The sequence below is a fragment of the Copadichromis virginalis genome, linkage group LG16 (assembly GCF_057382275.1).
Source record: "Copadichromis virginalis isolate Kocher_CV1m ecotype Utaka linkage group LG16, C_Virginalis_male_GT1.1, whole genome shotgun sequence".
Lineage (NCBI taxonomy): Eukaryota > Metazoa > Chordata > Actinopteri > Cichliformes > Cichlidae > Copadichromis > Copadichromis virginalis.
In genome coordinates, this window is record NC_140633.1 from 13,951,858 (window position 1) to 13,966,329 (window position 14,472).

The following is a 14,472-nucleotide window of genomic DNA, read 5'->3' on the forward strand; positions in this document are numbered from 1 at the left end:
GTTGCTGGAGGCCAAGGTAATACCATTTCAGTTTCAAAAATATTCCCTGAAAAGGGGCAGCAGCCATGTGGGGAGGATTGCTAAACTTTAGCTACACTTTGCTAATGTTTTTCTATACCTCAAATACCATCTGAACACTAATTCTGAAACCCTACACCTCAAAGTAACAGGTTTACTTTGTTAAAAATAACCTACAAAGAAAGTCAAGTCTACTCTCATGTGTGTACATCAGAGCTAGACGAGTCAAAATCCTGGCATGGCTCCGTGGGCATCGTCTGTATTCAGTTCTCACTTGAACTTGTTGGAATGTGGAACACGTCAGTTTACGCTCTTGTAGCACCATGAAGGAGCCAGGCCTCTGACCCGACACAGCACATCGCATCAAACACGCCTTACTAACCTCCGTCTACGCCCGCCCTCCTCTCTCACTTCACAGCCAGGACCCTCTCCTTCCATTTGTCTTGATTACTGATCTTTTTCCTCAACTTTGCTCTCCCTATCACTTCATTTTGATACCGATTTGTCTTTTTTCTTTTTACGTCTCCTCTCTCTGTCGGTCTGTCCACGTGATATTGAGCAACACTGATCAGTGATGAAAATCAGATGTATTTATGTATATATATCACATTCGCAGACACTTGAAACACCCTTCCATTTCCACACAGTTCATGTTAGATGACTTGATCTTTAAACACTTAAATAAACCAATACCAATGCGACACACTCCATCTTTCTTGTGCATGTTTTCTTTTTAGTCCTATCTAATCTGTGCAGACAACAATAAGACCATGTAAAAGTGCTATTTACAACATTTAGAGAGATTCTGATTTGTTATATCTGGACTCTAAATGCTTCGTTAAAGGGCCTTGTGCACATTTCTGTAAGAAATGGACATGAGAACCTCTTAATGTGTGTCTGTGGGATTTTTTTCCCCACTCACCATGAAATGTGGCTGGGTTACTATCCGTCTGAGTTCCTTAGCTTCGTGCTTCTCTGGGTAGCAAGAGACCTCTTCCAGTACCTGAGGAAACACAGAGAGAAGAGTTTAATTTATGCCTCAGTAGCTCTTCTTTATGCCCAAATCCCTCCTTCCAATGCGACCTGGCCACTTCAGCGTAGGCAGCGCAGACCAACAACACTCACAGTTCCTCTCCAACACCACCTCCTAATGCGAGACCAACTTTGGACACCACTCAGCAAGTCAAGAATCTGGTCAAGCTTTTGCTCCTCCTCCTGCCCTGTGGAAGCCACTTGGCTTGATGTCAGCTCCAGTTATGTTGCGCCTGACTGGTGAATGTGGCATTGTAGAGGTGAGGCCTCTGCATCGAGGAGTTTCAATGTACTTCTCCATATCAAACAGCAGTGTTTAGTTCACGAACGTGCATGGGGTCCAGGTATTCATTATCGCTACACTGTAATAATCACATTTACTTGTTACCCTCAAGAGCTGGCACTTACTGGCATGTCAAAGCAACATGCATTAATACATCAGCAACTAAGTCACAAGTACAGCCAAATGAGATAAAAATCGCATCTCCTCTGTAATAGCCAGATATGGATGCTATTTCAACACTTAAGAGAACTGCATGGACATTTTACAGGACAACATTATTGTTTAAACTATAGAGGAAAAACGGTCAGGTTCACCTTTAACCCTGTGTTTTGTTTGTTTCTTGGCAAGTGAATTGAACTAAAAATATGTGTGTACGGAGATAGATAGATTTGCATCCATTAATTGTTACTAGGGTGCGATACCACTTTTTTATGTCCGATACCGATATCATAAATTTGGATATCGGCCGATACCGATATGAATCCGATATAATGTTTTTTTAATCAATAAAACTGTTATTTTAATATCTTGGTGCTTTTTGTATAAGTTTATACTCAAGTTAAAAAACAAAACAAAAAACAAAACAAAACACTAAAGCTATTCTGTTATACCTGTATGCAAAAAATACACTGCACCCAAAATATTTCATAGTTCAGCAACACTGATCAATCTAATAAACTTAAACCTACTCCATCCTCCCTATTCTGGTATTTTAAAGAGTAAGCACCCTAACTAATAGGGTTCTAAAACTCCCTGCAAAAAAAATAAGGAACCACCCCCCACCTCATGATGCTTAATCGACGTAATCAATTTGATGCAGTGTGAAAAAAAAAGCCCAGAAATAAATTATTTTTCAAGAATAATTAAATAGATTCAACATCTTTCTTCAACAGAGTTGCAGACTGCACAGATGGTACCTTCCCAAAGGAAAAAGTAGGGGAGACCGGGGATAGTTGTAACGTGGGTCAGTTGTAACACTTTCAATTTCTCCAATCAGGGCTAAGTTTCAAATGATGTGACTCATCCTGTGCATGCCCAATTCAGTTCTGCTATCACATGTGAAAAATCAGCACATTTTGTCGAACACAGACAATTTAACATGAAAAAAGTAATTTGTATGCCAAAAAGTAAGTTTTTCTACTTTATTTCAATTTCTAATAGCATTATCTGCTTTGCAGTTAAACTCATCAAACTTAAATTATGTTATTTGTATGTCTATGGGGATATATTCTGTGTAGGTCTTTAGTGCTAATGTTTTAGCCGTTGGCTGTAATGTTAGCTAGTTCATGGCTATAGGAGTCTGGGTCAGTTGTAACAGCAACAGTCTGGGTTAGTTGTAACATCTGCATTATTGTTACAACTTACCACACTATTACTTTAACTTATATTAAACAAGTTGGGGCAACGACATCAGCAGAGAGAGGTTCACTGGTCGCATTTGTATATGCGGTTAATGCCATTGGCAACACAATTCCTCCACTGTTTGTGTTCCCCACACATACATTATGCAGACCACTGTGTCAGAGATGGACCAGTAGGAAGTACTGGTAGTGGAAATAAATCAGGATGGGTGCAAGAAACAGATTTCCTCATCTTTCTGAAGCACTTTGCAAACCACACCAAGGTAAGCCATGATAAAAAGTAATGGAATTGCGATGCTGGTGAACAACTACATTTTTTCAGCTTCATTGTTATGTTCAAAATTGGTGCAAGAGTTGTAGGTTATAATGCCCACTGAGCCAATGAGGCCAAACTCAAGGAAGACCAACCAAAGTTAATGAAATATTCAGTTGCAGAAAATTCCATAATTTGTGTTTTTTGGGGGGTTGGAATATGTTCAAAAGCTAGATTTCTGCATTCTGTCACACACACACAGCTACATAAATGGCTCTAAGTGCATTCATGTGTTGAATAAACAAAGATTACACGTTAATGTTTTGTTAGTACCCTTATTTCATTGTGTTACATTTCACCCCAGGATATGTTACAACTAACCCAGACTATGGGGTTAATTGTAACATTTCACTCTTCGTGTTTGAGACCATACCATGCAATGGGTAATTGTGCTGCAGAGAAAATAGCTGCACTATTTAATAGCAGAGACATGTAAATACTTTGCATTACATTTTGAATCCACTACCTTAAAAGAGCTCCAAGTTACAGACAGAAATGTCAAAAATGTTACAACTATCCCCGGTCTCCCCTACTATAGCTTACTAGGGTATATTAGACTTAATAGTTACTATATACAGTAACGGACTTCTATACATTTTACATCAGATTAAAACTTTGGGTGTAAGATTCAAATAATTATTTATTAAAAGCTAGACATTTTAAATGAGAATAAGAAAGAAAAGTAGGTCTTTGTGCCCCCTTCTCCCTGTTCATGCCCTATCGCCCCCCCTGGCTAAACTTTGCTAGATCCGCCCCTGCACAGTTACCAGCCGTCAGCGACGTAGAAAAAGATCCAGGTGTAGAAAGTAATATTAAATAAATTCTAACAACAGCTGATCAAGCTTAAACGTGCTGCTGTTGTTCAGCCGCTGGTTTCCTCTTTCTGGTGCAAAGTGGGCCAAAAACAAACAAGAGAGACGGACTCGCGACAGAAAAGCCGATCAGCTGATCATTGATCAGTTTCACCATTGAAGTAGCAGCAGGAGAGTGAGAGAGGCAGTCGCTCCATATATCGGTTGTTAAGCTTAATGTGGGAATGCTTTACAAACATTCAGAGATAAACTCACACACTTGCTTTACTTCTCTCTGGGATCACTTCCTCGGAGATGAAATGCCGGATTGGTAGCAAGGCTACAAATACACACAGCCGCTCTATCACGTGAGCACACTGCTCCGACGTGCTACGGTTATGAGCTGAGTTATGCCATGTCGCAAGTTTTGTGAGGTGCTTTTTTGATATTTAATGGATCGGATTACATTTTTTATTTCTCTCCAATATCCGATCCAGTAATTTACGTCAGTATCGGACCGATACCGATACGTAATATCGGATCGGTCCATCTCTATTAGTTACACACCAGGGATCACTGTGAGGCCATCAGTTACAATGAGAAACAAAACTCCACCAGCTGGACAAAGAGAAAAAGCTGAGGCAAATGCACAGTTATGTGAATCCGAGTTAAAAAACAAACAAACATACAAACAAAAAAGACCAACAACAACAGAAAAAACCCCAACAGTGTTGTCACCTCCCATGTCAACGGTGAACAAATGTCCATAGAAATTAGAAACACCCACCAGGCACCAGATGTTCTTTTCTGGGCTAAATGCGGTGGACCTTTAAATTTTTTTACTTGCTGAAGAGAAAACATGTGGCAAGTTTAGTCTAAATCACATGTTTAGCTCTTGTTATGAATTTACGTGAGAATCATCTATATTTTAAAAGTTGTCTTCAGCTTTGGAGTAATACCAGGATAATAGATTACAAATATGGATAACCTTTCTGAATCTAAAAAGTGAAACCACTGCATTAGTGACTCAAACCTGCATACTTTCTCGTGGCCAGCAGAGGGCAAGAGATACAGTTTCTGATGGTTTAGAAGTCTATGAGAGAAGTGCACATCGCTTCCTCTGACCCATGACCTTTGATGAGTTTATGATCTCAATCACCAATTTTAGTTCTTAATAAAATAAGACTCGTTTTATTCAGTAATTATATTCCCCATCAAAATTAAAAGGGGGGATGCTTCAGAGAAGGCCTACACAATGACTGACAAGTCACACGCAGTGCCCTTCAGTCAAACTGGTTTTAAAAAGCTAATGTGGGGACAATCAAAACACCCGGTTTGAGGCTTGATAACCTCAAATTGAGGGCCTCACTAAGCACGGGGTGATCCATGGATCAACATATATACACAGTGTAAGTTGAGGATCATTTCTCATACATTCTGTCAAATGACAGGCAGAAGGTCATTTTCTCTGACCCCATGTCACAATTGTATTTAGGCCAAGGGGCAATCCTCCAGAGCGGAAATACTGAGCCAATGTGGAATTAGCAGAAACTACAGTTCCATTTAAGGCTGCCTGGACAGGAGTCAAGCCTCATAGCCTCATGTCAAAATTTGTTGTTTTAAAACCAATACTTACAATATGTTACAAAATTAACCAAGCTAGATACCCTTAATTAATAATTTAAGACTCCAGTCTTTCATCTGTATGTTGTAGCGTCTAGCTCCATGGCAGCAGTCAGATTGCTAACACTGAATGCCAATCAATGAGTGAAGTTACATCATCTTTTATATGGTACACAGCTCCGATGTGAGAAAATGAAAAGTTAAATTTAGTGCAGTGTTCACCTTGGTTTTCTATGAGGTTATATCCTCTATTACAGAATGTTGTGGCTTAATGTTTGCCCTTAAAATTTTGATTATAAAATATATTTATGTGGACTTGAAGAAGAGTGATCATTTACCCACCGATCAAAACTGCAGCAGTCACGCTTAAGTAAAACTCCATCCAATACTGTAACACTTTCAAAGCCAAGGAAACTACTTCTAACTGATGCCCAGTGAACATTGCAGTAGTGTAATGAGGTCTTACATCTTCCAGAAGTTTCAAAGCGCCACAGGCTCCATCTTGGGAGGAAATCTTAAGTGGAGGAAGACACAAAGAAGCATTATAAAAGCTGTTGACTCTTGTTTTCAGGACTCACAGGTAAAGGGTTAAAGGTCAGTAATGACAGAGGTCGGGTTAAATCAAGTTCGACCCCTGCCTTTAATCAGTACAAGCCGCTTTTTAAACAGGCTGTAAATCTGGGTAGTTTGTGTGTAGATTAGTATCAACAGCCAAAGTGAAACCTTCCCTCCTGAGAGAGAACAGTTCCAAAACTACACCAACAAAACTCATTTTACTGATTAGACATGACAGTGTAGAGGTAAAAAGGAGCGTATTAGTGCAGCCCGCAAGAAAAAGCTTTGCTGAAGTTTGAATAGTCTTCAAACTGCCCTGCTGCAGCAGAAACCCACAGGAGCCCACTGGAAGCTACCGTCTGATTGGTTCAAAGCAATTCAGCGTTAGCCAGAGTGAATCAGCAGAGACAGAGGTGAAGCAGAGGAGGAAGGCAGGGTAGTCCCTGAAAGCACAGCCAAGATTAAACAATACGTTACTCTGAGGTCAAACTATGCTGGAGAAGTTAGAGGCCAGTACAAGTTTACTTGTTTACTTGAACTAAAAATTCCCTTGCACAGCAGTGCAATACAGTCAGGAAATGCCAAATTGGAGGAGAGCATGAACAGGTCTAGGACTAAATACCATCGTCAATATTCACAAATCAAGACTAAAAGTAGCTCCCAACTTGCCAATTTAGGGGGAACATATCAGTCTTCACTTGACAAAGCAGTTTGAAAATCTGAGAGAAGGTAGAGATAATCCAGAGACAGCAGCATCCATTTAGCAATATGGTCATATATTAAAGATCTAATCATCCCACTAACGATCAGCAACATCGATCTTCTGTGATCGATCTGATCGTTGATCATTCAAAGACCAACTCCTATCGGTTTGCTTTCATCCCATCTATCCATCCATGTAATATCAAACCCTAGTTTCAATCATATCATCATATGAAAGTCTTTGAAAATGGATTATTTTAAGTTTTTTGTTGCCATTTAAGTCTCAGCTGAAAGAAACTAAGTTGACTTGGGGTCAAAGTAATCAACAGAGTTTCAAATTAAGAAAAACAAAAACCCTGGGACAGACTGGCGACCTGTCCAGGGTGTACCCGCCCCTTGCCCTATGATGGCTGGGATGAACATGCACCATTGTAACAGTATTTACATGACACTTTCATAAGAAAAAGCATGACCAATTCCTCTGAAATCAAAACAACCATCATTCAATAAATTAAAAACAATAAATCGATGGTGAACATGTGTTTTCCACATATACTGGTGTAAGGGCACCAAACCACCATATACTGCACTTCTTGGCTCAGGCAAATTATATGGCTTAATAATAATATAAGCAGACAGGATACTTCTGTACAAAAAAAAAGTTTGGTGACACCATTTAGTGTGTATTTAAGTATCTGACAGTAGGTTTTCTGTAGAGACAGATCTAAAACTAATAAAAGACAGATGAAAGTCTGCGACAGCAACACTAAAACGCTGTTTTTATTCCCACAAACTAACTGCATCTGGTGTGGCTTCATCGCGAACTCTTGATCCATTTTCTGAAAATGTGAACCAGAATCTATAAGCCCAAATGAAGTCCACAGACACAGAGCTGCGTTAATTAGCCAGATCTCTTTGACATGAACCAAAGCTACATAAAAACAGAGCCCCGCTCCCAGTAAATGGTTTTCCCCGTCTGGAGAGCTTTGGGATTTACAACGCCAGCCCTCGCCCACTCTCTCAGTTGTCGGACTTTTTAATTGCTCCCTTAACAAAGCACACACACGTAAACACAGCAACATTTTGTGCAGCTGCCTGCATGCATGGCTGTTCAGAAAACTACTCACAATGCACACCACAGTCCCACTCTTTCCTCTCACATGCTCCCTGTTCTTTCAGCCTTCTTGTTAAGCAGCAGCTTCTCTCTGCATCCTGCTTGATGGTGAGGCCAGACTAACTGCATGTTTGTCAGCTCATCATAGTCACCGTCAGATGCTGGAGACTATTATAAGAAAAACCAGACTAAGAGCATTAACAAACCCATCATTGTTAGTGTTTTTGTGTCTATGCCTCATGTAGCAGAGTGTAATGAGGAAGGTCAAATACAGACGCTGTAGGTCTCTTTTTAAAAACACACAGGCCAGTGTGTTCTTAAGGCGGGGCCTGGGCTAACAACACACACGAGCTCAGTGGAGTTTGAGCCGAGACGCAGAGCAATTGCAGTGGGGGTGCGGTATGAATTAAAAAACAAACAAACAAACTTGGACACAGCTAGCATAATGGACAGGTTTTTGATGGGGCTCCCACACAAACTCAAAGCAGAAGATAAAGCATTGTCAAATATGTTTCCAAACCAACTTCCTTCAAACCCAAATACTAGAAAATATGTGCAAATCAAAAGTAAATGATTTAACCAAGCATTGCTAGCTGCACGCCATAAGACAGGAAGAGGAAACAGTGGCTGGAAATAACTCATGTGGTTACGCAGCGAAAACGCAGGGCTTCAAGTAGCTGGTTAAAAAGCTCAACCCAAGGTCCAACATTCCAGGTATAGCAGCAGGTAGAGATTTACTATTGCACAATAATGCTGCCACTACTGGCATCTTGTTGGAACACATTCACACTTCAGATTAGGTAATGTGTCATCAATGACAGCAGCTCACTGAGAAAATGGAATTACTCTAATCCCACTAGAGGATGGCTGCAAAAGCAATCACCATAGACCCCATGCCCCAAATAAGCCAACAAAATAAAATAACTACCTAACTTTAAACTTCTCCATTTGGATATTGTTCAGGCTTAAATTAAGGGACGACTGGCTGATGTGGTAACATAGACCAATGTAGCAGATTGCTCTCCTCTTCACATCCACAATTGTTAGTTACTATACTGTGCCTCTCAACAATGTTTATTTTTAAGTGAACTATGACAAATAATATGGGTTGCTGTGTGGTACACATATGTTCCAGATTAGGTAAGTGACATTATTGTACTGTGTCTATATGTTATTTAGCACTGATTAGCAGGTATCTGCATCCATGTGTAGCACCCACACAATTTATGGATGCAACTTGTAGAGACCAGAAACCGGTGGATGATGTCATAGTGGGCATATCAATCTTTTATATGTAGTCAATAAGCGAAAACGGTAGCATGGTGCCATTGACTAGCTAGCTAGTGTTAATAGGCTAAGATACCTTTTCAGTGGTTTCACAGATATTCTATACTGTCACTAATAATATACTGTTATTTACTCTGATTGGGGCAATCTGATGACCAAAGGTTCAGCATTACAGTAACCAGCTACAGGCCACCTATGCAAGTTTTGCTATGTATGCTCTACATATTAGCATGCATTTATTTATTTATTTATTTGAATAGATTTTATAGTATTATCTACACTGTGTCTGCAGGTTCATCTTCCAGCAATAAGAGAGTACAGCACTGGCATCTATAACAGATAACTCTCCTGTCACTTGCTGCTGCTGATAAAAAAAATACTTACTTTAATTTTACAAGAGAAATGTCGCTGACGACATAAGACGAGCCAGTGTTGCTTAATAATAGTCAGAAAAGTGTGAAAGCACACCGCTGCTAAATTTAAGAATGTAAGATCTGCAACTAAGCTATCAACGTGTAAAGTTGATGCTGTGGGTGTTTATGGCTGGACTGCCATTACACCCTTGTATCAAGTATAATTCACTGTCAGACTGATTTGATTGCAGGTCAAACAGAATCAAATTTACACTTAGCAGCTTTAAGGAAGCTATTATGCTCCTCCTATTATGCTTTCACTTATTTTCCATCAAATAATGCTCCAATGGTCGATGTTCATTTTAAACAAGGTCAAGGTTTCAAATAATGAGGTCAGTGTATGTATAATTAATCTATGTGAGCCAACAGCTCAGATTGCTCTAAACACTTGGTGTCAGACAGTTTTTCTACTCTTTGCTTTGCATGAAATCCAAAAACACAGCCCACTCACCTGTTGTTTAAACATTTTGTTTGGTAGCCAATCAGAAGGAACACTGGGTTTCCTATCTTAAAACACGTATATTCACCCCTTTAAGGCAGATGACATATATGAAACCCTGCCAGCATATATCCTGCTGTCATCACAATCATTCCTCAGAAAACCTCTAACAAATATGAAGTTTGCTTAGCTGACAGTGCTGAAGTTAGCCACTGCTCTTCAGATGGGGCATAGGCTGCCTGTGAAGCATTCATTTCAAGTCTTCCATGCAGTAGTATCCATTCTTATTTGGATGGACATGCTCAATATTTTGGTATATTCTGCACTTTGTTTGAAAGCGCTTTATAAATAAAGTTATTATTATTATCAAATTGAAGCAAATGAAGAGATCTTCTATTCAATACTATTTCTCTTTACATGAGAAGAAACAGCATGAGGGATGCCCTGCCTGTCTGGGGTCTACAACACTAGCAGAATGCTGACTGAACCCAAAGAAAATGTGTTTTGTCACCAGCTCTAGCGTTCAACCCTGAGGAAGACGGGTGACATTTGTGTAGGAAGTGCTGGGAAAGACAACATATCTGTTTTCTCTGTTTTGCCACACAGTGGTGAAGCTGCAGGTGGAGTGGCATACTCCACTGGTTTTCAGGGTTTTCTTCCTACCCTTAACAATTGTAAAAATACACGCGGCCCTGTTCCCGGATTTTGTTTTAGAGCCAGCCTCTACAAGGGTCAAATCAGTGACTACCCACATCCCTGTGCCTTGCTATGGATAGTAACTGGACCTGGACGGTGGGGTGGAAGATGGCTTAGTTAACCGAACACATATTGAGCTGTGCCTGGTTGCTTATCTGGCCCTATGGTGGCTTCTAAAGTCTTTCGTCTAAGCACTGCATCTCAGGTGGACAACATTTATTAGACTTTAGTCTTCAGTGCCTCCATCATGAGGTCTGTCACCATGCTCCACACATACCAGGCAATATTCTTCTGTTTTACTAGCCAAATGTAAAGCTTTATCTAAACAGAGGCTTTTCCATTCGTTCTGTGGAGGCCATCTTTATAGTTTACAGTACCAAAGATCTCTTGTTGCCTCAGGGTGTGCAAGCACTTTCTACCAGGGGAATGGCAACCTCATGGGCCCTTCTATGAGCGACTATCAGCTGGATGTGAAAGCTCCTTCAGTGGCTCATTCTGTCTTTTCTGTCATGCACTAGGGTGCTGGTGGTTAGGCTCTTGTTTGGTAGTATGAGAGAGATTTTTCCTGAAGGAGAGACACTAAGTACAGCACCAAGTCGCCCCACCACACAGCTGCACTCCGTGAAGAGCCGATATTTAAGGGATAACTGTGAAGACGACAGGGGCTATCAGTGCAGGTGTCACATATGTAATCACATGTAAACAAAGGGGGGAAAATATACTGTATTTTTGTACCTCGTTCCTCTCCTTCACAGAACAGAAGGTGCTTTTTTTCCCCTCTCTTTTTTTTTTTTTTTTTTTAAATAAACAGACCTTAATGAAACAGAACCTCAAGTACAAATACGACTCCATAGACTCTAGTGCTTAATGTCTTATTAGAATAACAGCAACAAGAAAATCATAGGGAATTATTTTCAATTTTGTTAAGGCCACCCCAGACACACTTTAAGGACCCCTGGTTGTGCCAAGACCCACAAACAAACAGCAGCTTCTTTAAAGGTGAGCAGAGCGATCGATGGCAGTGAAGAGTTGAGAGTTTTAGTGAGCAAGAGGATTAATGCAGCCTGAGCAGAAACAGAAGTGTGTGGTGAACAAGAGAAAAGCAGTAAGTGTGTCATCCATACGAGGTATTAAATTCATCACACACATCGCATGAATGCAAGTGTTGATGTGAAGAATGTAAGCGTGGGAGGAAAATAATGCACGTTTTCTCACCTCTTTGGCTCTCTGCACGGCATCACTGGGGGGGTTTCGGATCTGTGGGGATGACTTGGTGTTGATCTTATCGTAGAGCTGAAAGATAAAAAGCACAAGGACAATGAGCTGGACAGCGAGACTGTGACCAGAAATGAGTTTTCACTGAGGTCAACACGACCAACGACACGTCTTCTACATATTTGCTATATCAGACAAAGCTGTTCATGGCTGCAACATTCACATAGTAACTTCCTGATGCTACATCAATATCGCTTTATTGAACACATTTGAAAATGTGGGAATGTGTACATGCTTCCACTTTATTTTCACGGTTGAGTTCTAATATACATATACGAGTTACAAAAAACCCCAACAAAGAGCAACAACCACAACAAAAATCCCAGCATTACCTTTTTTGGCAATTTGCGCTACAGTAGCTCATCTGTTGGATCGGACCGCGTGGGCCACTTTTTAATCACTGATCACTGCAGACTGGGAACACCCCACAAGATCTGCACTTTTTAAGATTCTCTGACCCAGTTGTCCAGCTATCACAATTTGGCCCGTGTCCCACACGTGCTCGCATCCTTGCGCCTGCCCATTCTTCCTGCATCCAACACATCAACTTTGAGGACAAGAGAATCCTTAACATAACGCAACCACTAACAGGTGCCATGATGAAGAGATAATCAGTGTTATTCACGTCACCTGTCAATGTTATGCCTGATCAGTGTATAGAGACACATAAGATATGGAGAGAAAACTATATTAATAAAAAACAAAACAAAAAAAACACTACGACAACAAAAAAGAAAAACTCTTCAAAGACCAAATAAGAATGGATAAATGTATTTTGAATAATGTCTTCTGTGGCCAAGGCTAAGCCAAACAGTAAATGGCCTGTATTTGTATAGCGCTTTACTTAGTCCCTGAGGACCCCAAAGCGCTTTACACTACATTCAGTCATCCACACACACATTCACACACTGGTGATGGCAGCTACAGTGTAGCCACAGCTGCCCCGGGGCGCACTGACAGAGGCGAAATCCACAAGAACAGCACACATTTGCAAAATAATGTGTGGCACCTTAGAACCATTCAACCACTTCCATCCTCTGACCGTTAGATTTGCTCTCAGCTCCTTCAACAAACCACTGAATGAGGGGGATGTTTTAGGAACATTGATGTTTCATTCACTAATAACCAAGAGCACAAAGACATTCTGACAGTAGGCGGTGGCCCAACACCTTACTCTGCTCTTCAGGCTGTTTTTCCCTTTTATATATTATATTAAACACATTATATACATTATATTTAAACCCAGAAAATGGTTAGAGCCTTAATGTTTATCAGAACACGGTCAATGTGCGTATGTGCACAAAACTGCTCAACTAGTACACCTTTCCAAGTTTTATGAGTAGAAATTCACAAGGTTTCAGCAGCAACAACAACCACATCTCTCTCTTTGGCTGCATCAAGTGCACACAAAATTAAAATTGATGTAACACTTAAACTTAAAGCAGTTTCTATGAAAAAGCGTAAGCTTGAGTGCTGATGCCACTTTTACAGTTTGCCCCCCCCGTCCTAAAACCGCCACAACCTTGTTTCCTCATCACTCTGACTGAAAGACAACAGACACAAGCTTATAAAAATCCTGTGACTAATAAACAGCACTGCTCTGCATCGCCGATGTTTATTAACGAGACTGCATGTCTGGATAGAAAAGTGGCCCTGGACACAGTCCAAACAAAAGCAGCAGCTGAAGCTCAAATCAAAGCAGAGGGTGGCTTTTTGGAACAAAAGACACAGACAACCACAGCTGTGGAAAGCAGCTCTAATCATATACAAAGCAACAACAATGTGATGTTTGAGGAGCAACTTGTAGTTTTCATTTAACCTGCTCTGCAGTGCATGAGCGGGCTGCATAATGTGTACAAAGAAAAGCACTCTCGGAGGCAGACACAGAGTCACAGACAAACTGTGTTTGTACCAGCCCTAGACTCAACGCTGCTCTGTTCTCCCTCTTACAAACACGACAGCAGACGACATCATGCAGCGCACAATGATAAACATTAACCTAAAAAATCTTTTTGCATTTTGTACACCAAGTACATGTAGCTGCTGTTTCACTGCACTGAGACATTCACTTTGCTTCTAGTTTGAATCAAAAGTGTCTGCAGCTGTCTTAAGAAAAGCGTGCCTTCGTGGAGGGGGTGAAATGCACAAACAGAAGTCGTCTGTGGTGCTACACATGCCCAAAACTGAAGTTTGAAGTTGTGCGACTAAATACTCGGCTGCCCCAGATTCTTATTTTCTGGTTCACGATCACAAAAAAAGCCCCAAAATATATATATATATATATATATATATATATATATATATATATATATATATATATATATATATATATTTCTAAAAAAAATATTTTTTAAACAATGACAATCCTAATTTCCCTCTGAATAATTTACAGGAAGACATGCAGGTGTTCTTTGGCTGGTGTTCTAATTGTATTTAAATTGAGCCCATTATGCTCATTTCAACTCCATATTTTAACATGGCCTTTACTAGAGTAGCTTTGCATGACTCACAGCTTGAAATAATCCTCTTTTTTTTTTTACCTAATTCCAGGTGTTAGTGCAGCCCATCAG

General features: G+C 40.3%; 1 protein-coding gene across 13 annotated transcripts in view; it reads right to left on the reverse strand.

The window, feature by feature from the left end:
- The window catches only part of caska (calcium/calmodulin-dependent serine protein kinase a), a 159,796-nt gene that overhangs the window by 24,041 nt on the left and 121,283 nt on the right, over nt 1–14,472 (reverse strand). For 7 of the 13 annotated variants that reach the window (XM_085435468.1, XM_085435474.1, XM_085435471.1 and 4 more), the window contains 2 exons: nt 11,843–11,920; nt 941–1,021 (listed from right to left, as the gene is read on the reverse strand). In XM_085435468.1, coding sequence (XP_085291594.1) covers nt 941–1,021; nt 11,843–11,920 — 159 coding nt within the window. Of the gene's footprint in view, nt 1–940; nt 1,022–5,887; nt 5,936–11,842; nt 11,921–14,472 lie in introns of all 13 variants that reach the window. The other 6 variants (XM_085435464.1, XM_085435465.1, XM_085435473.1 and 3 more) reach the window with 1 other exon arrangement.